The 27,352-nt window shown below is 56.3% G+C and overlaps 1 protein-coding gene across 1 annotated transcript; it reads right to left on the minus strand.

Moving 5' to 3' along the window:
- IGFN1 (immunoglobulin like and fibronectin type III domain containing 1) lies at positions 1 to 26,542 on the minus strand. Its single transcript, XM_037497727.1, has 24 exons — positions 26,508 to 26,542; positions 25,894 to 26,016; positions 24,656 to 24,795; positions 23,764 to 23,863; positions 22,129 to 22,173; positions 21,862 to 21,907; positions 21,009 to 21,186; positions 19,954 to 20,067; positions 18,480 to 18,648; positions 17,479 to 17,751; positions 16,761 to 16,806; positions 12,109 to 12,251; positions 11,600 to 11,724; positions 10,775 to 10,913; positions 10,157 to 10,456; positions 9,430 to 9,729; positions 8,769 to 8,942; positions 7,728 to 7,856; positions 5,329 to 5,631; positions 4,367 to 4,455; positions 2,660 to 2,855; positions 1,642 to 1,944; positions 616 to 942; positions 1 to 50 (listed from the first exon to the last, which is right to left on the minus strand). The coding sequence occupies exons 1-24, from the start codon at positions 26,512 to 26,514 to the stop codon at positions 1 to 3; spliced, it is 3,819 nt and encodes a 1,272-aa protein (XP_037353624.1). The 5' UTR covers positions 26,515 to 26,542.
- Positions 26,543 to 27,352: the final 810 nt, after the last annotated feature.

A 27,352-nucleotide genomic window follows, 5' to 3' on the forward strand; every position in this document is an offset into this window, starting at 1 on the left:
TCACCCGGTGCAGGCACCGGCCAGGGTGCTGAGAATGGCTTCCCAGGTCCCTGAGTATCACAGACAGAAGAGACACCCAGTGCAGCACGGGGGCCACCTTTACACCAATTTCCATTCCATGTTTAAGGTGTACTTTTTTTTCTCTCCAAAACAGATGTTTTAAGTACTATTGGCAAAAGGTGTTTTTGAGCCAACATAGGCTATTTGTTTTACTAAAAGATCACAGAGGAGAGAATGGGCTTTGGGAGCACAAAATGCTTGTGACTGCATATTCGTGAAGCTGCAACACAGAGAAAGCCATAACGGCTTGACTGGAATGTGCTGCAAGGCCATAGTGGGAAGGTGGGCTCACACTCAGCCCTCTCTGAGAGCTGGTGATCCCACATCCTGCTCAAATGCAGCCTCTTAGAGATGGCAAAGCGAGGGCAGGAGGGAAGGTGATATAGCAGAGTTCTGACAGAGCCAGGTGGAGAACCCGGGGCCCTGGTGCTGACCCCCCACCCCACGCCATCACTCTAGAGCAGATAGGCCCCCAGGAGCTCCCTGAAGACCAGGTGGCCGCTGCTGTGGCTCTCCCCCTCTCCCCCCCACCCCGGCCAGGGCAGACACCTTTACCAATGACGATGAGGGTGGCAGTGCTGACCGCCTGACCCAGCATGTTCTCAGCCACTGCCTTGTACTCGCCGCTGTCCTTGAGGGAGACGCTGGGGATGACCAGGGAGCACACGCCCAAAACATCGGTGCTGTACACATCAGGGTTTCCTGCCAGGCTCTGGCCATTCTTGAACCAGGTGATGTGCGGCCTGGGCCAGCCCCTCACGGCACAGCTCATGCAGCACTGGCAGCCCCTGGGCAGCAGGTGGGCCCGCAGGCCCACCAGGAACCGGGGCTTCTGGCTCAGGTCAGGCCCCCGGTAAATTGGAGTCTGGACTCTGAACTTGTCTGTGGAGAGGAAGGGGGGGTGGCCAGAGTGGGAAGGGCTGGCTGAGGCACCCATGAGGTAGGAAGCTCCTGGGGCCACATGAACATCTCCTGGGCCCGCCTTTCACATCCTGCCTGCAGTCTTAAGGTCAAACGCTTCACTCTCTTTTTATCCTTCACTCAAAAGACTTGTTTCTTTTTTTTTTTTTTTTTAACTTCAAGGGGACACACTCACTACGGCCAATTAGAGTAAGAACCAAAAGGAGAAAGAATAAAAACAATAATCTTACTACCTATGGATGACCAAACTGTGGAACTTTCCAGACGTTTTTGGAAAAATGAAATCATGCAACCAGTTGTAGAACTTGCTTTTCCTACTGAATGTGTTCAAGGTTTGCATCTATTTGACTACAAAATACACTTTGTGTTCAGAGAAACATTAGCCTTGGGTCACCTGCTGCCCGTCACTGATTTAACAAGTGCAGCATGGCTTTCTGGAGAGCAGCTACCCACAGCCCCTCAGCTCTCCCAGCGAACGTGGGACCCACCCCAGGTCAGGGCCCAGGAGAGATTGCAGGTGGGGCAGCCGGCTGGCCTCAGCTGTTCACTGAGAAGTGCTGCCAGGGCTACCCCCCACCCGCACCAGCTCAGCCGCCCCCCCCAACTCCCCCGGACACTCCCCCCACTACTGTGCTAATCCAGCGACCCCGCAGAGCTCACCTCGCCGCCGCCGGGGAACGCACCACGGCCAGGTGGTGTCCGAGGGCTTGCTGGTTCCCAGCTCGGTCTTGGCCACCACTCGGAAGTGGTACTCGTGGCCGGGGAGCACACCCGGCAGGGTGAAGCGGTTGGTGTGGACGCGGGCCGCCACCTCGCGCCAGGGACCCAGCGCTGAGGAGCGGGTCAGCACCGTGTAGTGCAGCGGGACGCCCGCAGCCTCGTCCGGAGAGGGCTCCCACTCAGCGGTCACCGTCCCGGGCACGTTCTCCTGCAGGCGGATGTGCCCAGGCGCCTGGGGGCTCGCTGCAGGAGGGGGCAGAGGGAGCCACATTTGGGACCACCCAGCAGCACACCCAGAAATGCCCATGGGCTTCTGCTGGGGGCCCTAACCCAGTCGGGGATCCTGGGGGAATGCAGTCTTGCAGGGGTGAGAAGTGGGTGGGGGGAGGCGCTGGAGCCACAGAGAGCCCGGTCAGGGGTCTACATTTATGCCGGAGGGGTGGACAATGTCTCCAAAAAGAGTCAATTTAGTTCATTTTGGTTTGTAAGTAAAATGACACAGGGCATGGGCAGATAGGGACTTTCATATGGCCAGGCCACAGAATCCCCAGATTCATTGATTATCCGTTCTGTATTCTAGAAACTTCTCCAGGTGGGGACTGTGTGAGAGGTGCACCAGGGAAGGTGACCTGTAACTCCCACAAGGAACATAGATGCACTTCCCAAGACTCATTCAGGGGATGCGCTGGTGACTGCTTTTGCTCACTGACTCAAAATGAGGAGTCACGAGGGCCAGTGGCTAAACTGTTCCTAAGTTTCTGAGGCGGCAACAGTGAAGACATGAAGCAGTGACTCTCCCTCGGCATGTCCTGCGCTCCCTCTTCTAGCACACAGGAAGGGCTAGGGTGTGGCTACCTAGCACAGCCAGAGGGTAGGACAGCTGAGGCCTGCGGCCAAGCCCAGGGGAACCTCCAAGTGTGTCCCCGCCAGTGTGGGGGCCCCACCCCTGCTGCCTCACCTGCCACCCTCAGCAGGAAGTTATAGGTGGCCTCCTTGCCCCGCAGGTCCCTCAGCACCACTGTGTAGAGGCCACTATCTGATAGGCTGGCGGCAGGAATCAGGAGCTGGGTGAGGCCGTCCTCAGTGGAGGTCACACTTCTTTTAGGCAAGGGCAAGCCGTCCTTCAGCCAGGTCACCTCAGGCAGGGGGCCAGCCTGGGCAGCAGGAGAAAGGAGATGTGGAAAGGGAAGTTTTATAGCGAGAGGACCTGGAAGTGGACTAAGGTAATGTAGAGAGAAGCACACTCCAGGAGCGGAGCTGTCTGCTGCTAAGAGGGGCTGATGAAGTGTGGGGCTAACAAGTGGGTGTGGCTGGCATAGTGGGATAGTGAGGAAGCTGGGTGGGAGGAGCTGGGCAAAAAGGTCAAGCGCCCTCACAGGCACCTGTAGAGACGTCTGGATTGTATTCTGTAAGCAACGAGCAGCTTTGAAAGATTTTGAGCAGGAAAACATAATCAGAGCTGCGCCTCTTTGGCCAGAGTGGGAACGCAGCAGGACAGACTCCAGGGGAGGGGAGTGTAACTGGCTCTCAGTGGCAGGCCCATGTGGGGGTGATGTGGGCATCCCTGCAGGAGTCCAGGGAGGTCTCAGTGGTCTGGCCCAGAACAGTGGTGACGCTGACTGCACCTGTTGGGGAGGCGGGTCCAGTTGCCCCATGGCCACGTTGCCCATATCCATGAGACCCTTGGTGCTGGCACAGCGTGAAATGGGGATGCTAACGGTGTCCCAGGGGCAGGTTGAGAAGTCAGGAACTTCATTACTCATGAAAGCACAAGGGCAGAGCCTGGGACGCAGTAAATGCTCGGCGTGAGTTACTTCATCACCATCATTGTCACAGCTATGGTCTGATAGTTGAGAACATCTAATTTTGGGTTAGATATAGGTTGGTTTGTTTTTTATATCCAAAGGGGCAGTTTTATTATATAAAAAAGGGAAGGAAAGAAAGAGACACCTGCATAGACACAGGCAGGCAAGAGAGCTGTCTAGAGATAGGTTTGAATCTGGTTCTGCCACTTTTGCGCTTCCCACACAAAGATGATGATTTTAATAATAATAACAACAACAATAATAGGGAACTCATACTGGGTGCTTTCCATATGCCTGGCACGATCTACGTGTTTTCAATTACTAATCCCTTGAATCCTCAGAACAAACCCTTGAGATAAGTGACTGTTATTATTCCCATTTTATAGTGAAGGCAACTGGGGCGCAGAGAGATAAACATGTCTGTCCAAAGTCAAACAGCTGGCGAGTGGTGATGCCAGAATGTGACCACAGGCAGCCCGAGCTTCTAACCACCACTGCTGTACATCCAGAGACAGGTGCTGTTGGTTGAGGGTCTTCCTGAAGTCCAAGGGACCTCTGCAGACTGCAGGCCCCCTGAATTCCCAAGGGGAGGAGGGGGAGAGGAAAGTGGGTGCCCTGCAGTACCAGAAGCTACCACTAGAGGGATGTGTAGTCTCAGAGCAGAATGGCCACCCGGTGGCCAGGTGAGGACTCTGAGTGCAGGGAGGACCCTCCTCCTTCTTTCCTCACCTCTGACCTGACTCCCAGATCACTGACTAGGAGCCAAAAAGAAGCAAGGAAGAAAAGAGAACCACAGGGCTGAGTCTGGCTCCCTTGGCTACCCTGGGTTCCCCTCTCCACACCCCATTAGATATACTTACTACAAAGGGGACAGGCACACGAATGGTGTCCCCAACTCTGACTGTCAGTGAGTCTTTTGTGCTGGAGTCCATGAGGAACTTAGGAGAGACTGGAATACAAACAGCGTGTCACCTCCTTCCACAGCAGGCCCTCAGGCCCAGGTCAGCACCTAGGCAGGGCTGGGGCTGTGGTCGGGATGCAGCCAGAGGGAACAGGAGGGGAAGCTGGGGTAGAGCCCAGGGGGCAAGCTGCAGGAACTGGTGGGGAGAGGTAAGCAGGAGAAGGATGGAAGCTGAGAAAAGGAAGGCACCTGGGAGAGGGCTAGGGTTTAGGGGGGAATAGAGGACAGTGAAAAACTACCCAACTCTTCTGTTTTGAGGTAACCATTGATCTGAGGCAGGAAGTGCCATGCCTGAGACCCCAATGAGTTAGGGGCAGAGCCAGGACAGATTCAGGGATTCTGGGCTCCAGGGGCAGTGCTCTTTGCACGGGACAAGTCTCCCAACTATTGCACTGAGTAGAAGGGTCAGCTTGGGTCAAAGACCCAGCAGATTCCAGAGATGAAAGCCCTAGTGGGTCACAGAAATCTGGGGTGTCTTCTACCCTGAACCTGAGCCGAGCATGAACTAAACCCGAACATGGGCTGAGTAGCACATATGCCTCTTAGGCCATGCTTGGAGCAGGCCTGGGTTTTGGAGTCAGGGCCTGGCTTTGGTCCTGGTTCTGCATGGACCAGGGGTAAGGCCCTGGACAAAGTACTTGGACCTCAGTTTCCTTATCTATAAATTTGGAATAAAAATATCAACCTTGTTAAATTTGTATGAGTTGTGATGAAATATTTCTAAAAGGACCTGCCTCGACCAGTGCCTGGCAATTGGCGGACAATGAACGGAATATCATGACACCAGGAAGGAGCTCCTGGCTCGGGAAGTACACAGACTCTGCGCAGAGCCCTTCAAGGTATGGGCAGGAGACCACTCACCAGTTCGGGGCATGGCTTGCACTAAGGTGTCCAGGACCATGGCGGGGCTGTGACCCCCGTCGTTGACTGCTGTCACCCGCACCAAGTAGCTCTCTTGGGGCCGCAACCCCTTGGCTGTGTAGGTGGTGACAGGCACTGTGCCTGAGTGGCATGGGCTCCACTGGAGACTGTCTGGGCCACAGAGCTCCACCACGTATCCCTGGGCCTCGTCTTTACCCTGGGCATCTGGCCGGGCCCAGCTCAGGGTGACACTGGTGGATGATGTGTCTGTGACTTGGAGATCCCTCACTGGTCCAGGCGGTCCTGCCCAGGCACATGGGAATGTCAAAAGTAGCCTCACCCTCTTCAGAAGGAGGCCACTTCAGGGTGGACAGTCCTTAGCTCTCCTATGGGAGACTGGGGGGTTCTGTCACTTCAGATTCTGTCTCTCACCTTGGCTGAAGCTCTCACCTGAAACCAAACCCTTATTCGATCCTGCACTCAGTCTCAGGTACATACCTCCTCTACCAGGAAGCCTCCAACTCATTCCACTCAATTGCAATCTGCTTGCCCTCTGTCCCTAACCATAATTACTGAAATTTGCTCTTTGGGTTGATGGCTCCATCTGAGGATGAGAATTCTGTATCTTTTTATTGTGAGCTCTAAGCTCCTTGTCAAGACTGCCTTTTAGGCCCTTGGTCCATGTTCCTTATTCTTCACCTGGTAAATGTGCTCGATAATAACTCAGACTCTCCCTACCTACCCACAACAGTTTGGAGCAAACAAAAGTTGTGACATGTGTAAAAGTTCTTTTAAAATTGCACAGCAGGGCCTCCCCTGGTAGCACAGCGGTTGAGTGTTGGGCTGCGAAGCTGCCCGTAGCCTCTGCAGAGCCTGTTCGATCCCCAGCCACTGGCGAGGGTCCCACATGGCGCACAGACCTCTCCTGCTGTGCCCACTGCTCCCCTCAGCAGTGTATTTCAGTCAGTCTGCCTATTCTGTTCCCCACTCTGGCATTGGTGAATTCTCTCACCCTCCCACGCTTCTGACTATACCCAGTGCTTGTATAAATAAATAAATAAATCTTAAAAAAAAAAAAATTGCACAGCAGCCTGGGACTCTGGCCTTCAGACCTGGCTGCACCTTGGAATCACCTGGAAGTTTCATGTACACTAGTGCTATATCCCACCTCAGGAGATTCTGGTTCACTTGTCTGTGGGGGGCAGCCAAGGCATTGGGGTGTTTAAAAGCTCAGACCCCTAAGGGTTTCCAAATGCACAGTGATGTTTCAGAACCACAGGCCTAGGGCTGAGCTTCTCAAGCTTTCATTTGTACACAAATCAACCAGGGACTTTGTTTAAAATGCAGATCCTAACTCAGTAGGTCTGGGGGGAGATCCTGCATCTCTAACAAACATCTAGGTCTCTGCTGGTCTGTGGGCCATGTTAGTAGCAAGGTCCCAGAAAGGTGGTGGCTGGACCTCCTTCCCTCCCTCTCCCCTCCTTTCCACACTGCCCTTTCCAGAAGGAATACTTGGCTGCCCCTTAACAATTAAACTTGTACAATGTTCCACAGCTGAGGGCCCTGTAGAGATACAAAGGCTCTACAGGTATTTCCCACATGGCCCAGCCAGACAGTGCCAACCCTCTGCCCTTCCCGCCATGCCTATTCCTGGCACGCTCATGGTGACTGAGTCATCCAGGGCAGCGGTGGCGAAGCTGCATGCCTTGGAGTGAAGTTTTTGACAGGTGTTTTTTGGAAGAGGTATTCTCTACACAAATTTGGCAAATTTGGATCAAAGCAGCATAGGTTTCTTTGCTGCAAGGTTTTGAAATACCACACATGTCATAAACATCCTTGATCATGGGACTCTTATTAGACGGTGTCTATTGTTCTCGAAATGTCCCTGAGGTTGCCAAGACTACAGGTAGGGAAATGTTCTTCTGGACTGGAAGTTTCTCAAGGGCAGAGACCAGGATTTAGTCACCGAGTTCCTGGCACAAAGCCCACCACCAAGCAGATATCAGTTGACCAGATAATTGATGGTGAGGCTCCCTTATGGCCCCTTGCCTGCCCTGCAGGGATGTCGACACCTCACTGGGGTGAGTGGATGGTGACAGGCCTGGGATACGTGGGCTACTTTGGGGACTGGCCTGCCCAGGAGGCAAGGAGTGAGAGCTCCTGGGAGAAAGTTCTTGTGATTCCCCAATATCTGCCCCCTCCCAGGCCTGCTTGATATCATTTGAAGGGCGTATGCCCGCCCTGGCCCCTAAGCTAGACCTCACTCCAGAGGCCTTTGGACCTTCATCTTTAGTCCTCCTAGCCATTTCCTTCAGGAAGGCCCACTGGCTCTGCCCACTGCCCTCTGCCCACTGGCTTCGAGCTCCCCACACCACATCCTGAGTGCTTGTTCCACTTACTCACGGGGTCTCGAGCAAAGACGGCATCTGATGGGGAGCCAGGTGCTCCTGGACCAGAGAGAGTCACGGCCGTGACCCGGAACTCATACTGGCAGCCCTGCCGTACATCCACCACGGTCCACCGCCTGTCTGTAAGAAGCCCACCCCACTTAGTTCCACCCGTGGGACCAGGCGACGGGGAGACAGGCCCTGCCTGGGGCCCTGACACCCCCCCCCCCCGCCCAGCCAGCCAGCTCTTCTCCAGAGGGACAGAGCTCTGTGTGGGGTGTCAGGGCCCCAGAAGCCCCTGCCAGTTCTGCCATGAACTCGCTGGGTGGCCTGTTTCCCTTGGCCTTGCTGAGTTGTCATCGTTAAATAAAATGGATGCACTAGGTAGTGATGTTGAAAGAATGCTCCTGATTCATCTCCCACTTTCCAGAGAAGAGGAAAATGAAACCCTGAGGGCTCAGCCCATAGCAGCACAGCCCTGGCTAGAAATCCTAGCTCCTGAGAGTTGGGCCCCCACACCAGGCTCAGAGCCCCGAACCCTGTCTTCCCTCTACTAAACTCAGCCCGGGCTTTTCAGAGCTCTCTCTGATCTGAGAAAGCAGTTTCTTGGCGATTACAAGTTGGGGTAGGGGGCACTTCTCCCCATTTAATGGATGAGGAAACTAACTAATATCTAGAGAGAATGGAGTGTCTGAAGGCAAGACCAGGAGGAGAGGGGCCTGTCCTGAAACTCGTATTAGACCAGGGTTCCTCAGCCTCAGCACTTTTGACATTTACAGCCAGATAATTCTTTGCGTGGGGAGGTGGGGCAGAAGGGGTGCTGCCCTGTGTATTGCAGGTGTGGTGTGTGCAGCAGCATCTCTGGCCTCCTCACAAGAGATGCGGCTCCCTCCAGTTATGGCGACAAGCAACAATGTCTCCAGATATCGCCAAGTGTCCTCCAGGGGGCAAAACCTCCTGGGGGGACCCATCTGGCAGGATGAGAATGCAGGATCCTGGGGGGGTTCTGGCTTTGGGGCCCGGACATTGGGGAGCCTTGCTGGGGCTGCTCACCAGGCACTGGCTGCTTGTTCACTGCTGTCCAGGTGTTGCTCCCCCGCTGGCGCTTCTCAATCAGGTACCCTGTGATGTGGGCACTGCCAGGTCCCTGAGGCGCTGTCCACGTCAGGCCGATGCCCTGGCTGGAGGCTGACAGGATAGCTGGGGTGGAAGGGGGTCTGGGGAGAGCTGTGGCAGAGAAGGTGCTGGTCAGTCAGTGGCTGCTGCAATGTGCCAGCTCTGGGACGTCCTGGGGGAAAAGTGGGGTACACTCTGTTCTTTCCTGGGGCATGTCAGGGATGGGGTCTGTGTCTGCCTGCTTTGGGGCCCTGTTCTGGCAGAGCAGGAATGGTGGGAGAGCAGAGAAGCACTTTTTCTCCAGATGCAGAGCCAGGCTGGGCATTCTGGGAGTTGCTACACACTGGAGACAGCCATGGGCACGATGCCAGTCCCACTTGGGGTCCTGAGAGAGACACTGCATGCCCATCCCCTTCCCAAGACCCCATCAGTCCTGCTTCCTCTTCTGGCTGTCCGATCCCAGATGAAGCTGAGACAAGGTGTCTCCATTGCACCCTGGAAGGACCTTAAGACCCCTGGGCACTGTTGCTGTCCCCAGCTTCCGGGCACAGTGAGGAACCCAGGAGTGTTGTAGCCCAACCTCAGCCTATCCTCTCACCCTCAGGAGCCACCAGCACCTCCTCAGACTCCAGGGCCTCCCCGGCTCCCTCGGCGCTCACAGCCCGCACGCGGAAGGTGTACTTCCTGCCCCGCTCCACGCGGGCATCGGTGAAAGTGGTGCTGTCTGCCGGGGGCTCGCCCACCTTCAACCACGTGCTCCTGCCCACCTGCCGCCTCTCCACCATGTAGTGCTCCACTGCCTGGCCCCCGTCATCCTGGGGAGGCCGCCAGCGGAGGCAGATCCCAGCCCCCTGGCAATCCTGCAGCTCCAGGGGACCCTGTGGGGGCTGGGGCCTGTCTGGGGACCCGCCAAGAGAAGGGGAAAGAGAAGGGGCATCAGAGGAGCTGGGGCAGGTGGTGCCAGACATCCCCCCTATCAGCCTGCCATCAGGAATGTGATGTGGACTGCACTAGCCTGACTGGTACCAACCCAACGTCCAGGCCGGCATGGGCATCTGGGCAGCCTCTGCTCACAGGCAGTCCTACCTGGCTGGTACCACTCAAGGCTGGGGTTTCCCACCCAGGGTTCCCCCAGCCAGTGTGATAGCCTTCTCCTCACAGAAGCACAGCAGCCCCTCCTCCCTGCAGGAAGGCCTCCCTTCACTTATCTAGATGCTTCTTCCAAACCAATCTAAGGGAGGGAGGGAGGGGGACTCTTCAACAGCATGCAGATGAAGATGGAGCCCAGGCTGGGAGGCCTGCTGGGGAGGGGGCTGCCAGGGCACCTAGGACTTGCAGGATGAGCTGGGCCTGAGCAGAGCCTCCCTCACTCCTCAGCGTCACGCTGTACTGGCCACCGTCCTTCCTGCTGGCACTTGGGAGGCCCAGCCGAGTGAAGCTGTCCCCCAGGGTCACCTGGGCTCCCCTGCTGCTGCTGCCCACCACCTGGGTCCCATCCTTTCTCCAAACGGCCTGAACGGGGAGATGACTCTGGAAAGGTATCTTCACTGTCACTGGCTGCCCAGCCTTGACCACCAGTGGTTCTTCTAGTTTCTCTGTCACCTCTGGAGCAAGGATGGGGGGACCTGGGGGTATACAGGGCAAGGGAGTCAAAGAAGGTCTGGGGTGGGGAAAGAAGGTTCCAGAGAAGGAAGCTGGGGCTGGGTAAAGTGCACCTTCCCTACTTCATAAGGGCTAAGAGAGGGAGCAACAGCAGGAGGGGCAGAGTGGGGACTTATGGACACTTTGAGTAGGGAGGGGTGGGCTGGTTTTTTAAAATTATCTTCTTGGACTGAGGTGAGATCAGCTGCTGGCAGCAGAGCAGCCCCCCATGCGGGTGTTAAGAAGCAAAGTAGGATTCCTGGTGAGAGACTGCTGAGCAGGAAGGGCAAGGCGGGCCTCACCCTGGCTGGTCAGGGAGGCCTTGCTCTGCTGGCCGCCGGCTGCGGTGTACCTCCGGGCCTGGGGACCCTGCACATGGCCAGTGAGGAGCCTGGGCTCGGGACCATCTTGCTCAAAGACCGCTCCGTCCTGGGCACTGAGCTGGAAACAAGGCCACAGCAGGAGCGGTGATCCCCCCAGCCACCACCCTTTCCCAGCCCCCCACCCCTCCCCATCCAGCTGGTTAAGCCGAGCCCTTCTCTAGCTCAACTGCAGCCACCTCACAGCCACCTCACAGCCGCAGCATCTGGAACATGACCCTCGGGCGTTGGCAGCGGGTGCTCATCTCCATATTTAGCAGCTCATTTAATTGTCATCACCTGAAGCAGGCCCTGAGGAGCCCCATGGCACAGATGAGGGAGCCCAGACTACATAAGGGGTACGCGGCACAGCTGGCGCCTGAAACTGCTGATGCCCAGGCCTGTGTCCCAAACCAGGGGACATCCTTCCTCTGAACCAATGGCTCGGATGAGGCAGAGGTCCCTCCTGCTTGGGCTGAGATGGCACCGCCGTGAGGGTGAAGGGCGGGGAGAAAGCAACAGGTGCTGAGACAGGAAAGTTCCCCTGGGATGGTGGAAGGAGGGCGAGGGGCGTGTCGAGGGGGGAGAGGGCAGGGTACTGATCCATTTTAAAGCCCAGTTTTATTTTAAATACGTCGTGTTGGCTGTTTAAACTGTTCCCAGGGTGGGCGCATTGGTAAAATGAAGACTCTTTCTTGTAAAGACTCCCCTCTACTCTGTTTTACCCCCATCCCTCTCTACCCGCCGAGATGCGGGGTAGCGGCATACCTTGACTCCATCCTTAAGCCAGGCCCAAGGCCCCAGGCCACGGGTGAGGGTGCAGGAGAGCACGGTGGGCTCCCCCTGCTGTACATCCGTGTCTGCTAGGCCTGGAGAGAAGATACCTGTGAGGCCTGGAAGATACAGAGGGGACTGAGGTCTTGTCACCTAGAGATTCCCCCCAGGCCACACCCCCAGGCCAAGGCCTGCACTGCACCCAGGAGGACACCACACTCAGCCAGTGCCAAAGCCACACCTCACATTCTTCTCAGCAGGGCTGTGGGTCCCCAGGAGATGCAGGGTCCAGGTGGATGGAGGGGGAAAAGGGAAGTCTGGGTAACCCATAGACAGTCCACAGCCATTCCAAGACCAATGTTTTGGAGTTTCCTGAACTGGGAAGACGTCCCTAAAAATGGGGGGCCCTGCAGGGACAAACTCCTGGACTGGAGGCAGAATTGGGACCAAATCATTCAGGCATCCCAGTTTCCAGGGAGCCAGCCTGGCTGAGAAATACCTACCTGGGGCCTCCTTGGAGAATCGGCGAGTGCCAGGCTGGTATCTGGATCCGGAACTCTGGGTGGCCTTCCTCCCCTCGCTGTAGACGCCCAACCTGTCCTCTTTGCTCCTTCTTCTGCAGCCTAGATCACTCAGGGGCACCTGGCTCGGGCCTTCACATGGAGCCTCCTCCAGGGGCCCTCTGTTCCCTCCTGCAGGTGGCCGCCCCACACCTCTGGCTTCAACTGCCCCCCCTCTGCTTGCTGCTCCAGCCTCGGCGCCTGGTGGTGTTTGACACCTGTTCCTGGGTGGGCCAGGCCTCATGTCTGACCTCTCAGACCCCGGTCTCCATCCATCATTCTCCTTTAGGGTCCCCAGACATTGGGTCTTATCTATCCTAGCCCCCAGCAACCCCTTTCTTCCTCCTCGTCCTTTGCCTAACTGAGAGCCCAGGCTCTGAGTGCCCCCTGATCTGTCTCCAAGGTCTTTTCTTCCAAAGGGACCATCTAGGCCTTCCCAGGCTCCCTGAGGTCCTGAATCCCCAGGTTTTGGGGTGAGACACTTCCCCCTGTGGGAAATCTCCTTATCCAGGACACCTGAGTCCCCTGGGTCACTAAACCTGCCCCTTCCAGGACCTGAATCTTCGCTCCCCAGGACCCAGGGGTCTTGACACCCACCTGTCTCTTGGCCTGAGCACCTTCCTGGCTCCCTTGAGCCCCCCGACCCCATGTGGGTCCCCCCAAAAGTGCCTTCTTTCTCCTGTGGAGAATAGGACGCCCTGGAGCTTGTGGGCTGGTGCCCACCACCTACACCACCTTGGTCTAACCCCTGGTTTTCCAAGTCTGGCGCCCAAGCACGGATTACCCCTGGCCCATTTGCAGACCCTAAGGGCCACGTGCCCCTCTCCCCGAGCATGTCACTGCTGTCCAGAGCCTGACCTGACCCTGCTGCATGCCCCCCTTCTGCTTCTAGCCTGCTGCTTCCCAGCAGTGAGTCCCCCCCTTTCTGAGGTGCCAACCCCCCTGGGCCCTGAGCACTGCTGCTCTCTGTTGTCCTTGACCCCGCTTTCCAGGAGTTCTTCTCATGTCCAGATGGCAGGGCTGTCCCCAGCCAGGTCTCTTCCTCCACAGCCCCCCTGCCCTGAAGAAGCCCATTAGGCTGCACACCCCCTGCTTGGTCTGCATACCACCCCTCCCTACTGGGAGAGTCTCTGTCCCCAGGAGCCTGGGGAACCCCAGCGCCATCTTGCCACTCTCTGTCACCTGGTTTTCCCTGAGAGCCAATGGCCCCCGACTCCTCAGGGATTCCTGAGGGTCCAGAGCCCCCAAAACCCTGCCCATCTGAAAGGCAATGTCCTCCCTGAGTCCCCAGCCAGCTCAAGGCCCTGGGGCTGTCCCTGGGTGCTGGGCCGTCTACAGTGGCCAGCGTTGCAGCCTTGCCAGGGCCCACCCCAGGACCTGACCCCTCCCCAAGCCCTGCTCCTCTGCTCCTCCCTGAACCATCCTTGGTGCCTGTGCCACCATGAGGCTCTGCTGACGTGGCCCTGCATCCTGATCTTTGCTCCGCAGCTTCGTGGCCGACGGGTGGCCCCTCACACCTCACTCCAGCCAGTGAGCCTGCTGGTCCCGATGACCCTGAACTGTCCCTAAGGGCCATCTCACCCTCTGACCCTGCTTCCACAGATCCTCCTGAGCCTTCCCTATAGCCTATCTCACTCCCTGATTCCACCCCTCTTGTACTCCCCAAAACACCCCCATGGCCTGCCTTACTCCCTAACAGATTTCTCCCAGGACCCTCTAAACCAACCCGATGTCCTGCCTCACCCCCTGACCCGATTCTCCCAGGATCCCCCAAGCCAATCCCATGACCTGCTTCACCCCCTGACCCAATTCTCCCAGGATCCCTCAAGCTACCCTGATGACCTGCCTCACCCCCTGATCCGAATCTTCCAGGATCCCCCAAGCCACTCTGATGACATGCCTCACTGCCTGAACCCATTCCCTCAGTACTCCCTAAACCACCCCAATGATCTGCCTTACCCCCAGATCTGATTGTCCCAGGACCCCCTAAACCACCACAATAATCTGTCTCACCCCCTGAACCTGTTTCCAAATCTTTCCTATGACCCACTTCATCTGCTGACCCCTTTCTCCCGGAACCCTCAATACCATCTCTAAAGCCTGCCTCACCCCCTAGCCCCAGACCTCCAGACCCAAGACCCCTTAACCCTCCTCTGTAAGCTGTTTTGTCTCCAGTTTGCCAAGACCCTGGAATTGTTGATCCAGCCTCATCACCCAGCACACTGCCAGACCCAGGAGTCCACTGGCTCTCAGAACCAGACCCAGGGTGAGGAGCTGGTGCCTCCGGGTGCCTAGCATCACCCCCAGAGCCAGCTGCAGTTTCAGAGGTTCTGGCACCAAGGCCGCTAGTCCCTTCCCCCTCTCTCTCCTTACCCCTTGCTGTCAGAGAACCTGGCTCCTCAGCCTCTGGACCCCCAGAGCCATCTTCTGGGCCTCCTTCTCCCAAGGCGTCCAGAGTCCCTGTGGCTCTGGAGCCCCCACAAGCTCCAGTCTGACCCCAAGGCCTTATTTCTACAGGGACCCCTGGTTCTGTTCCCACATGTCCATCCCCAGCAGCTCCCACTGTTACAGAGGCCCTGGATCCCCCTCTGCCCCCACCTCCCGCTGCCCTAGGAGCCCTGAGGCCACCACCAGAAGAGCACCATCCCCCAGGGCCGGCATCGCTGTAGGCTCTGGAGGCACCCTTGACCCCTAGGAGCATCTTGGCTTTATCCAGGGGCCCTCCCTCAGGGCCACCTGAGCCATTCTCAAGACTAGCAAATCTCCCGGACCCCCTTCTTGGAGGACCATGACCATCTTTGTTCCCAGACCACATTACCCCAGGCACCCCCAAGCCCTGCCTGTGACCACCCCCTCCTGCAGGTGCCTCAGAAGCGATGCTACCACCAGTGCCTCGGCTAGATCCCATTTTCCTTGCCAGCCCAGCTCCATTTTCAGGACCTGTTTCACTAGAATACCCTACGCCCTGGCCTTGCCTAGATTCCATGCCTCCCAGGCCGCCTCTGCCAGTCTCAGAGACCAGCTCACCCCTGGGCCCTTTGGCTCTGGAGCTCCATGACCCAGCCCAGAAATTAGGTTCAGATTCCTTTTCCCCTGGGCCTCTTAATCCATCTGTGTCTCCTCGTGTCCCCTGAGGCCCCTGAGCACCCAGGCCAGGAGATGCAATTAGCCTCTGGCTTCTGACATCCACCCTCTGATCAGACCCCATCAGCCCAGGCACCAGGGTGCTGGCCACACCCCCTTTCCCTCCACCAGACCCTAGCACTCTAGGCCCGTGATGGGCCCCAATTTTGCTGAGCCTGGACCCTGTGTTATCCCCAGGACCTGTGCTCTCAGCCTCCACTCTGCCAGCGCCACCTGCTCCCCTCCGACATATTGTCCCGCCTTGGGGATACTGGAGGCTTCCGGACCCACCCCCTGCCTGACCAAAGGCCTCTGCTGTGTCCTGGCCCTCCCTTCCTCTGAGTTCCTGTGTGTCCCCCTCAGGACCTCCTGGGCCTCCAGGGCTAGTTTCATAGCCCCTTTCTCCAATTTCAGACTCCCCTAGGCCTTGAGTACCTGCCTCCTGCAGCAAACCTTCATCTTGGGCCTTGGGATACCCTTGCTCCAGGAGGAATTTTCTGCCACCAGACGCCTGAAAGTCCTGGCCCACAGCCTCCTGGTCTAGAGATTCCCCTGGGTCCCAGTAGCTCCCTGTCTCCCCACTGTCAGCATCACCGCCTCCCGCGGAGCCCCAGCAGCCAGGGCCCACAACGGTCTTGCAGTTAGGGCCTCTTCCTCCAGGGGACTCTGGGGCACCAGGACCTCCTGCACCCTCACTATCTCTGGCTTCCCCAGGGCCCATACAGCGACCCCACACTGCCCCTGCTGCTCCTCTAGCCCTTTCTCTGCTTAGATCATCACCCCTCTTTAGCTCTCTCAGGTTCTCCTCCTGCAAACTCTTCAACATCACTTCCCCTTCTGACCAAGAAATCACAGTACTAGACTGGGGTCCCTGCAGGGCCCTTTTTTTAATCCCAGGTGCCAAGTGAACACCCCAGAGAGGTCCTTGGTCTTGTCTGGCTGGCTGACTTCCACTGTCCTCTCTGTGCCCCTTTTCTTTGTTGTTGCTCCCCAGTCCTGCAATCTGAGGGGGCCCAGACCCAGCCTCCCAGCCTCCTACTATGCCCCCGCATCTGTTCCTGTCTCTGTCCCTGCCGTGATCTTGTTGCTGCTGACCTTCCATGAGACCCAGCCCTGGTTCTGGGCCCTCTTCCTGTCCTTGGGCCCTCTCTGGAAAGGAACCTCCCTCTCTGTGGGGCTCATTTTCCCCAGAAAGAGTGATTCTGTCTCCCTCTACTTCCAGAAAGCTCTTTCCCACCTGCCCAGGCCCCCAGGCTGAGTCAGCTATCCCCTCACTCCTCATCAAGGAGCAGCCATGCTCACCAAGGCCACTTTTGTCTAGGCTGGCTGTGAACTGTGGTCCAGAAGCAGGCCCCACCCCTTTAAGGGAACCCCCACTGGAGGCCCCCGAGCCCTGCTGTCTGGGTTTCCCTCTCTTGCCACTGATATGCCTGGAACCTTCTACTTCTGAGGCCTGGGCTCCTTGTGCCAGCAGCTGGTGGTCAGCCTTTGCGGTCAGAAGGCCTTTATCCTTCCCAGCTTGGGTGAGAGGTCAACACCCCATAGAGAGAAAGAGGAAAGATCCACGAAGTCAGGTCAGGTCAGGTCAGGGTGTCTGTCTGTCCCCAGCTGCTCTGTTTGGCCCACAGCTTCCCCGGTATAGGGAGGGGGATAGGAGGAAGCCAGAATGTGCCACCTCGTTCTGGATAAGTCCCATCATCACCTCCTCCAGGCCTATACTCAAGGGCCACCCCATCCTGCCACATAGCCCCTGAGGATTTGGGGAGAAATTGTGTAAGCCACAATCACTTCCTTATCAAACTAGAATGAAGAGTTGCATTGGTTTTTAAAGCTCCCCTCGCCCTCTGTCCAAATTAGTTTCCTGGGGTCACCTTCAACCCAAATCCCTATGGGGTTTAAAGATGTTCCTTGGTCTGGCTTGGGGCTACCCCATCCATGAACCTGGGCCCCAGGGCCATCTGGGATAGAGAGAAGTTCCAGAAGCTCATGAAGATGCAGCTCCAGAGGCCAGGGCTGGTGAGAAGAGCCTGCACTGAGTGGGTCAAGGCCAGGTCTGAGGAGCCCTCCCCATTCTCGAGAGTACGGAAATCACCAAAGGGAGCCCCATTGCTCTGACTTCCTCAGGCCCTCCCTAGCTCTGAGAACTTGCTTTGGTGGAGCCAGGGGGAGGGGGAGGAGGGAAGCACTCACCTTCAACCACCAGCCAGGCGCTGGAGGTGTGGAGCCCAGTGCCCAGCGAGTAGAGGCCCATGTCTGAGAGGTCAGCTCTCCTCACAACCAGCCGGTGGGTCAGACCATCGGGGGCCACGAACACTTCATATTTGGGGCTGGGCAGGAGCGGCCGGTGCTGGAAATGCCAGGCAGCATTGGGGCAGGGGCTGGACAGGGTGCACTCGAAGACAGCATCGCCCTGCTCCTCACAGCGGGCTGTGGCCAGCGGGACCACCACTCTGGAGGGGATGGCTGCCAGGAAGCAGGGAGGGGACATCAGTGTGACAGTCTGACCAAGTGGGGACAGAAATCCCAGGTTCACACCAGCTCAGCCACAAACTCCTCGTGTTCCCGTGGAGGGGTCACCTCCGTGCCCCAGGCACTTCCAACCCCCACCAGCAGGCCAGGCCTCTGCACACCTCCCCACTTCCTACATCCTCAACTTGATTCTCCCAAATGATTGTTCTTTCTGAGCTTCCCACCCACAACTCCCCCCACCACCCCAGGCCTCCTCTCTCCCTCCCAGAGCCCCTCCGAGCTGGCAAGCGCTGGGGTGATGTGGACAAGCCCTCGTGGGTAGGGGATAAGGAGGAAGGGACAGCCCCTGGGCAGCAGTAGGTGGCGGGCACAGGAGTGCCTGATCGGTGGAGATGCTGGGGTGGGGGCTGCATCAAAAAGGAACAAGGTCCTGGCTGGAGGCTGTGAAATTAGTTTGGATTTGATCTGAAAATGGTCGGTTGCTGCAGAGACCTGTGAGCAGGTTTGGCAGGTGCGTTCTTTGTGACTGACACTCAGCAGAGCTGAGCTCAACTAAGAGATCCCAGGCCTTGGATCCAAGCCTTTGGGAAAAGAGACCAGCTGGGCATGCATTCCTCTCCCCAGCTGTATTTGCCACGGGGGCCATGTCACCCTACGCGTGGCACTCACATGGCCCCGCACTCATCTCCCCCACTCAAACTTCTGCAGGGAAGCCCACGCACCAGCAGCCTCTAGTTCTGTGGAGAAGACCTCAGCCCCCTCCACCTTGACCTGGTAAAGGCCGGTATCCTCGGGACGCAGGTCCCGGATCTGGAAGTGGTAGCGCTTCCCCAGTCGCCGCAGACAGTGCTTGGTCAGGTTGTCTGAGCCATAGGGGATCATCTCACCATCCTGAGGCCAGAAAAAGAAGAGGGGTCCAGGGCCCCAGCAGGACCCCAGCACCTCCTGGCCCACCCCTTTTTCCCCACTGGCCCAGGCACCAGGCCATATGTTCCTGGAGCCTTGAAGGGAGGGGTAGGTGGGTGCTGCCGTGGGGGAGGGACCCAGGCCCGGAGGACAGGGGAACTAGGGTGAGAAGTGGAGGCGAATGAATGCTCTAGGACTGCCCTTGACTCTTAGAGGGTAAGTCATGGGCAAGGGTTATGCAGGCGGCACCTGGGGTGGCCATACATTGAAGATCAGAGTAGAACTACCCAGCGGCCCTCCAAGTTAGCAGGGGGCAGGGAGGCCACACCAATGGCCTGGAGGCCCCAGCACATTCATTCAGAGGAACAAGGGTCCTCTCTGATCTTTGTGGAGGTGCAAAGCCCAGTAATGGAGACACAGGCCACTTGCACTAAGCTGTCAATAGATTTTCTGCTGGCCAAATAGTCACCGTAGCCAGGTACTGCTTCAGGTACTGGGGATAAAAGCGATTCCTGCCCTCAGGGAGCTCAAATTCTATGGGAGCGATGACAAATGATCAACATCATAAGTACATAATATAATGTGTGTTAGAAAGAGCTAGAATTGGGGCAAAAGGAAAGGAAAAGAGGGTCAGGGTTCCCCTGTGTGGGGAACACAACATCTCCACAGGGTGTTTGGTGGAGGTCTCAAGGGGAGTTGAAGGAGGGGAGAGAGATGAGCCATCCTTGTGGATAGCAAGGCAACAGAGGGGACAGGTAGAGCTAGGCTGGGGCTGTGGGGCAGCAGGCAGGAACAGAGGTGAAGGGAGAGGCCACTCAGGTACCATCTTGCTGATCATTTCCATAATAGCCTCATTTCCCAGATAAGGAAACTGAGTTACCATGGAGCTAAGCCTCTTGCCTGAGGTCACACAGCCATTAAGTGGTGGACCCAGGATGAGTTTGGCCACAGAACTGGAGTCAACCTTGTCTGTTCCCCCTACACTTACCCCGGCTCCCACGCTTACTGGAACCCAGGGATTTGTCATATCTCTGCAGAGAGAGCTCAGAGGGGTTGGGGCACACCTTCTCAGAACCCTCTTTGTACCCCTAAGCCCTGGCTGGAGAGCCAGTTTGCTCAATAAGAGGTAGAGATCTCTGTAGACTGTCTTCAGAAGGGTTGACCTGACTCCATCCAGGAATTACAGGGGATGTCAGGGTTGTTCCCACAGGGATCCATGGGCCCCACAGCTCCTCCCCAGACCAGAGGCATCTCCTCCAGGTCCTCCCACAACAGCCCCACCAGCCTCACCTTATACAGGTAAACCTTGCTCTCAGGATCCTTGAGGTCCAGCTCCAGGTCAAATGTTGCAACGCCCTCCTTGGTGACCTTGATGTGTCTCAAGTTGGAGACAGCGTTGACATACTGGGGAAGAGAAACCCAGCAGGGGAGCTTGCCATGGCTCTGCAGAGCCCTCTGACCTCCCAGACCCCAGCCCCTGACATCCCAGTTGAGCCCTTTACAAATGAGTGACTTAAGGCCTGTGAGGAAGGAATGTCAACAAGAGTCAGGAAGACAAGCAAGGGGGACCCCAGGTATCCAGGTACCCCAAGAATCTGCAATGTTTTTCTGCTGGTCACTGCGCCACCCAACAGAGAGCAGAGCACCCCTGTGCGCACCCGTGCTGCCAGAACAGAGCAGGTGAGAAATCTCAGAGGAGAAAACCTGATCCCCAGGCAGGTCTGATGAGCCAACTCACAGTGGGGAAAACTACTTGCAGTATATTCAAAACCAGCCGCTTTGTGTTTCCAGAAAAAAAGTCAAATATAAGGTTAGGCACAGGAACAGAACTTCCTGCACAGTTTACAAGACCCTGGGGTAAGAATGCTCATGGGAACAGACAGACCTTTCCCCAGGGCCTTTTGAAACAAGGCAGGCACCCAAGGGCTGGTGACGATGATGACATGGATAAGGATAGAGGCGACAGTGGTGATGACGATGATGGTGGTGACGCAGTTGACTTGAGTCCTTATTAATGTCAGACACTAGGCTGGGAGCTTTAAGAACATTCCTTCATTCATTCTCTCAATAATCCTGTGAGGTTAGCACCACCCGACTCATTTCACAAATAAGGAAATCAAGAGGCTCCAACTTTGCCAAAGTCCTAGAATTTAGTGTGTGTAAGAACAGGTTCAGAGCCAGGACACCACTCGGAAACTGGGTCCTGAGATGGATACTGACTGGGGACTAGAGGCGGTGGGCCTGTGGCCGCGCTACCCCAGGGCCCATGCCACCCCCAGCGTCTGCGCCATCCCGGGGTCTGCCTCCACCAACTGCAGGTGCCAGGCTGTGGGGAGTGAGGGTACCTGGGCTGCCTCATCCTCCTGCACCTGGTGCATCTCCCGCAGCCGGCGCAGCATGCCCCGATAGTCCACGATGCCGTACCGCAGGCAGATCTGCTCGTAGTCCTTCCGGTCCGCGGCCATCAGCAGTTGCCAAATCTGCTCAGAGTCCATCTTTTTCTCTGGGGCAGGAGGTGGGACCCTGGGGAGCAGGACCAGTAAGTCAGAGGCCTGGGGGAACCCCAGAAGCTGGCTGTGGTACCCCAAGAGGTTCTGAGGAGCTGCCCCTTTGCAGTGAAGGAAAGGGCAGGGTCTGGGATGTGGCACTGACCACTGTGGGGACAGGAAGGACCCAGGGTTGGGCACCTCCAGCTTGCCACATGGCTCCAGCTTTCAAGAGGGAGACTCAAGCCCTAACAACTTGCTCTGTGGACTTCGGGGCAAATCACCTTTAGTTAGGAGGGGGAAGAAGGAAGAGGATTGTTTGGTTGCTTAACATTATTTGAAGGCAGTGCCTTCTCCTCGCTAGATGTGACATTACCCAATTCACAAATCATTCAATAAAGCCTAGGAGACTTTTTAACTTACAAGATTGATTAAAAAAAGTCTTGATCACTGTTCTAGCAGGGCACCACATTTTATAAACACATAGATCAGGACTCAGAGAAGAGAGATGATTAGTTCAAGATATGGAGCTTGGTCCACACCCCAGCCCAGCGCTCTTCCCCTCTCACACTCCCACCTGCAGTCTGGCGTCCCGCATGTGCTGAGGGGGACGGAAGGGCCGAGACCAGCTCTCGTGGAAGTAGCAGGGGAGAGGTGCATGGGGGCCTCCACTCTCCTCCCCCAACCCCACCACAAACAGGCCCAGACCCACCTCTTTTTCAGCATCTTCCGAAAGTCTATCAGCGACATCCTGAGATCTAGAAAAGAAGCAGGACTGAAGCCCCAGTGCCAGTGTGGGGGTCTCAGGGGCTAATGCAGGCCTTTTCTATGGGAAGGGAAGCATTGCGGTGGGAAGAGGCCCCGAGCTCTGTGGCTAACAGTGGACTTTCCACTGTGATGCATCATGAGGTATTCTTGGGGGATTGGCTTGATGGAGAGGGCCAGGCAAGGAGTAGCTCATCCACCAAAGACCACTTACCCTCCTGGGGTTCCTTGTGCCTCTTCCGATTCTTCCGAAAGCCAACTGCACCATCGGGGAGGAGAGGAAGGTGTTAATGTGGACAGGCAGGGAGAGAGGCCAGACACAGTTATGGTGCCCTGAGAAAAGGGCTGAATGGTGGGCCCTGACCTCCCCTCTTCTCTTAGGTACAGTGACAGCCCCACTAAAGGGCTGAGCAGGGTGGGGGGTGGATCTCTCCACCCAAAGCTTTGATGCCCTGGAATCTTAGCATGATGGAGGTTCCATCTCACACAGGGGAGCCCCTGCACGTGTCCATGGGACACAGCGTAATTGAAGGAGGGAAGCAGCATAATTGAGGGAGAAGGCAACCGCCACAGCCAGAACCACTTCTGCAGGGACACAGCTGCTCCTTTCACTCCATTTCAGGGTCCAGACCCCACAGTGCCAAATGTGTCAGCACTGCTATTTGATCCCGCAGCCATTCCACAGCTTCTTCTTCATCACCTACTTCCACGAGCGAAGCTGAAAAGGCCACACCTGCCTTCCCAGCTTCCTGCAACTGGGAAGCCATGGACATGGCTCTGACCACTGAGGTGTAAGCAGGAGTCTCTGGGGAATTTCTGAGAAAGGGGGGGCTTTATAGAGAAAAGAACCAGAGGGAGCTGAAACCTTCTTTTGTCCCTCCTGCCTGTCTTGAATGTGGATGAAGTTTGGATCTGCGGGCAGCCCTCTGACGACCGTGAGGGGAAGGGTGCCAGAGCCTGAGATGGGAAGACTGGCTTCTAGTGACAGACGGAGCCCTGGGCGCCATCTTTTCTTGGGACCCAGGAAGCATCTTTATTTCTTGGGCTACTCATAGTGGGGCTTTCTGTTACTTGTAGGCAAAACAACCAGTTGAGAGAGTAACTGCTTTCCCAAGTCACATCTACCTTCCAGTTATTCATGTTCATCAATTAAAAATTTTTGAAACACTGTGCAAAGAACTAAGCAAACAGGGGGCCTCCCTGGTGGCGCAAGGAGTTAAGATGCAACCTATGAAGCTATCCACAGTCACTGCAGCACGAGTTCGATCCCCGGCCAGTGAGGTGACCCACATGGCGCAGCAGACCTGTCCTAGCTCGCCTGCTTCTCAGCAGTGTATTTCAGTCGATCTGTCTGTTCTGTTCCCCACTCTGTCTCTGGTGAATCCTTTCACTGCCCCTCACCACAGCTCTGGCCTGTACCCCAGTTCTTATATGTATAAATAAACTAACCTTAAAAAAAAAGAAGAAGAAGCAAACAAATCCCAAGAAAGGATCTGACCTATTACCCGTTTGCCCCTCTGCTGTAGGCCTGTGAAAGCATCCTCTGCCCGGTGGAGAAACTGAGACCCAGGGAAGGAAATGAAGCCCAGTGATGAGCTAACAGAAGATCCAGGACTAGAAACTGCTCCACTGGCCAAGAACTACCATTCAGAGTGTCTGCAGCAGGTGCCTGCCCCGTACGCTCCTTCCTAATTCTTAGGAATTAGTGTGTAAATTGAGGGCTTGGGCCCATCCCCTCATCCCTCACCCTCTGCCCAGGTACATGGCCTCTGATCCCTCTGAGGAGAAAGCCAGGGCTGAGACCCTGAGACTGATGACACAGGGTTGGAGGGACAGCGGGTGAGCCCACCTTCGATAACAGTGAGCCTGGCGGAGCACACGGCCTCTCCGTACATGTTGGTGGCCACGCAGCGGTACAGGTCCGTGTCCTCGCCGGTCAGCTTGTTGATCTGCAGAGAGGCCAAGGGCAGGACCATTTATGGGGCTACTTGTTAGGGGTGTAAAGACCATCCTTGTCTTCACAAACCTCACAGTCCTCATCAGGACAGACAGACATATATTCGGACATGGGGGGATGTGCCAACTCTGCCATCCGGGCAACATGATGTAGCAGAAAGAGCTTGTTTTGGGACATCTGAAGGCTCAAGGGCTGAATACCATTGCTGATTTGCATTATGGATTGTGCAACCTGGAGCAAGTTATCTAACCTCTCTGCACCTTAGTTTCTTTATTTATGAGGATAATGACACCTCAAAAAGTAGTCAGCGGTCAGGAGTAAGTTACCTAATCTATATCAGAGGGTCAGCTCAGGGCCGGTGTTCTGTGATCGTGGCTGTGACCGTCCCTGACACTGACTGACATGGGCTGAGAGCTCAGTGCATCAGGTACTGGCTAGACTTTTTGCAGAAACATTTCATACCATCATAACTCCATGAAGTGGGTGTTATCACTCCATTGTACAGATGGGGAAACAGAGGTACAGAAAAGTAAGTAGCTTTCCAGGGCCAAGGTGGTGGGCTGGGAACTAAAACCAGGCAATCGGACTCCAGATCCAGATTTCTTAGGCTCCGGTCCCCATGGCCTCCCAGGTTATCAGCAGAGCTACCTGGGAACCCCTAGGTGCACACCTGGCAACCTCAAGCCCCACCAGTCTCTCACTCCTCTGGGGACCCAGCCACCCTGAGCCCTTCGCGAAACAAGGAAGAGGGCAGAGGGCTGGCTTGGGGGGCTGCAGTCCCTACCTGCAGCGTGTGCTGCTCCTGGCCGCTGGGGCTGGAGATCTGGTACTTGCTGGAGTTGCTGAGGGCTCCTCTGCTGCAGAGCCAGTGCACCTGGGGTCTGGGCTCCCCACACACCACAGCTCGAAAGATGGCATTTTTGCCTGTGACAGCAAGAGGCAGGGAGTTTGACAATTTGGGGGCAGGTAACAGCGTACTCTGTGGAGATTTTAATTTGGGTGCTTCACTGCTAGGGATTTCAACTGCCCATTCCAAGAAGGGTGCCAGGACTTGGTGCCCTTGACCAAGGGCTCCAAAAGTGCCAAGGGGACATCAGGTATCCAGAGACAAGCCAATCCCTGGGTCCCTGCCCCCTGGAAGGATGCTGCTGGACTGGCTCTGGTGAAAGGGGGCAGGCAGGACTTGGGGTGGGACGGGGTGTCTCTTAGCGGGTGGGTAGAATAAGGAGTCTGAAGGACTCCCCCCTCAAATGAGGAGGGGTGACATTGACTTTCACTCTAGAGGGAATGATGCCTTGGAAAGGAATCATTTTTGGGTCCAGGGCAGCTGGTCCTCAGACACATGGTTTTAGTCTCAGAAAATCCCCCCATGCGCCATGCTTGGACAGGATGCTGCTCACCCTCAAGGACCCCCTCAGCCTCCCACCAGGAGTGTTTCCCTAGAGAGCAGTATGAATACCCAAGGGCCTCCTCCAAATTTCTCATGATCTGGTTGACTGGGAGTTGGAGTAAGGTTTGGAAAAACAGAATGTTGTTACTTTTCTTACACCAGGATGTTGCAAAGTGAAATTTATTGCAGGAACCAGTGTTGGGGAAAGAACCCCAATACATGCTTGTCCCCCCCAATAAGCCTTGTTCCCACCAGTTTCTTGGGTACTTTTCTCATGTGGCCTTCTAGAATGGGCTTCCTGAGTCCCTGGGGTGCACCTGTCTGGAGGCAAGTGTTGGGGGGAACCCAAATTAATTCCCATGTTTCAGGCCTCTCTGCAGCAACTATTTAAAAAAGGGGAGGAGAGAAGGCCTGATGAATCTTACGTGTCCCCAATTTAGCATTTCCTTATCCTGGTTCCCCAAATATTTCCTGCAGCAGCACTCCATGGTATGTCTTCACTCCCTTTACCCAGTCTGCTCCTCAGGCCCCTGCCCTCCTGGGGAGCCAGGCAGGTGTCACCAAGTGTAGGGAGATGTGGAGGTGGGGCAGCAGGAAGCTCATCCCCTCTCGGCAGTCCCACCAGGCCTCACCCTCCTGCAGCGCCAAGGTGACAGGCTTCTGCTCAAAATCAGGTGCACTGCATCCCTCGGGGACCTCGTCCACCAGCTGCCGGGTGCTCACCCCAGGGGTGGAGGACTTCTTGAGGGGCTTCCCTGGAGAAAGTAGGAGAAAGGGAGATGGGTCCTCCCCACTCTCCCTGGTGGGTGGCCCTTCAACAGGATCAAGGCTCCACTCACTCACTCAAGAAGCAAGAGCCCCTTTCTGACTCCCCACGGGGGGTGGGGGGGGAGGTGGGAATGGGGGGCGCGTGTTGGGCTGGCAGCGGGTTGGTCAAAGCCCCTGCCTTTGAGCAGTGCTGGGCTGCATCCTTCAGCAGTGTGAATGGAGCCCCTGGGAAGTAGGGGGAGAGGGGTGCTGGGAAGATCTTAGGAGTGTCACTGGGGAAAAGCTGGAGAAAGGCCAGTAGGAAATAAATGTTCTTTCTGGAAAGCAGGGTCCATGTTGGGGAGGGAGCTCTGCACCTTTATTTAGGAAAACAAATCAAAACCCACAGCTGAAACTAAAAAATCAGAGACAGTTGAGCATGCAAAGATCTCTGAGCCTCCCCTCCTCGCGGGGGAGGGGAGCTGACCCCTTCTCTCACCTGCCATCGTCCAGGTCCTCTTTGGCTACTCTGAAGGTGGGCACTGGAGGCCTAAGAATAGAAGATAGAGTTACTGATGAGAGGTGCAGCTGGTCTACCCACCCCCACTTCGCAGAGCACCGGCCAGCCTGGGGTGGGGCTGGTAGAGCTGCTGCCCCAAGGGCTTGGATACCCCCAACTAAGGACCCTGACGGACTTCCTGCAGTCCCCACCACAGCAAAACCGACTTGCTAGGACCAGGGAGGCATAAGATGTTGCCCAGGTCAAGGAAATCACTGGGCAGACCCTGCAAACTGTGCTGGTGGGAACCCAGGGCCCATTCCTGCAAAGATGGTGAGACTCAGCCATCCCAGATCTCAGGAACTTGCACCCCAACATCCTGCAGCTGTTTTACAGCGGGGCAGGGGGGGGCCTTGACTCAGGAATGTGGGTTTTCCAGGGACAACTTCTGGGATCCCTGGCTCCTCCCCCAACCCTGAGATTTTCTAGCAGGGCCCAGCAGCCTCCTGCTTCTCATCCCAATGAATCTGGCATCTGGAATCCTTCAGGGCGCCAGGGCTGCAGGGAGAATTCCAGGCTCGGCTGCTCTTAAGCTCTTCTCAGCCAGGCCATGGAGCCCCATAAATCTACCTGCCCCTATAAATCCCTCTGAAGTCAGTGAATTATAGCATCAGTGAACAAGAGTGCTTTCAGCCTCCCCAGTCACCATCACCCCTGACTCCCCCTGATTTCCTCTCAGAGGCATCCATCTTTGTAATGATGATGGGGGGGAAGGAGGGGCTCTCCAGGAGAAGGAGGGAGCTTGACTCTGGGATGGGATGAGAACCTTGATGAGCATCATGAAT

Source organism: Talpa occidentalis, unplaced genomic scaffold (assembly GCF_014898055.3).
Source record: "Talpa occidentalis isolate TD23 unplaced genomic scaffold, MPIMG_talOcc4v2.1 talOcc4.8, whole genome shotgun sequence".
In the NCBI taxonomy this organism is placed as follows: domain Eukaryota; kingdom Metazoa; phylum Chordata; class Mammalia; order Eulipotyphla; family Talpidae; genus Talpa; species Talpa occidentalis.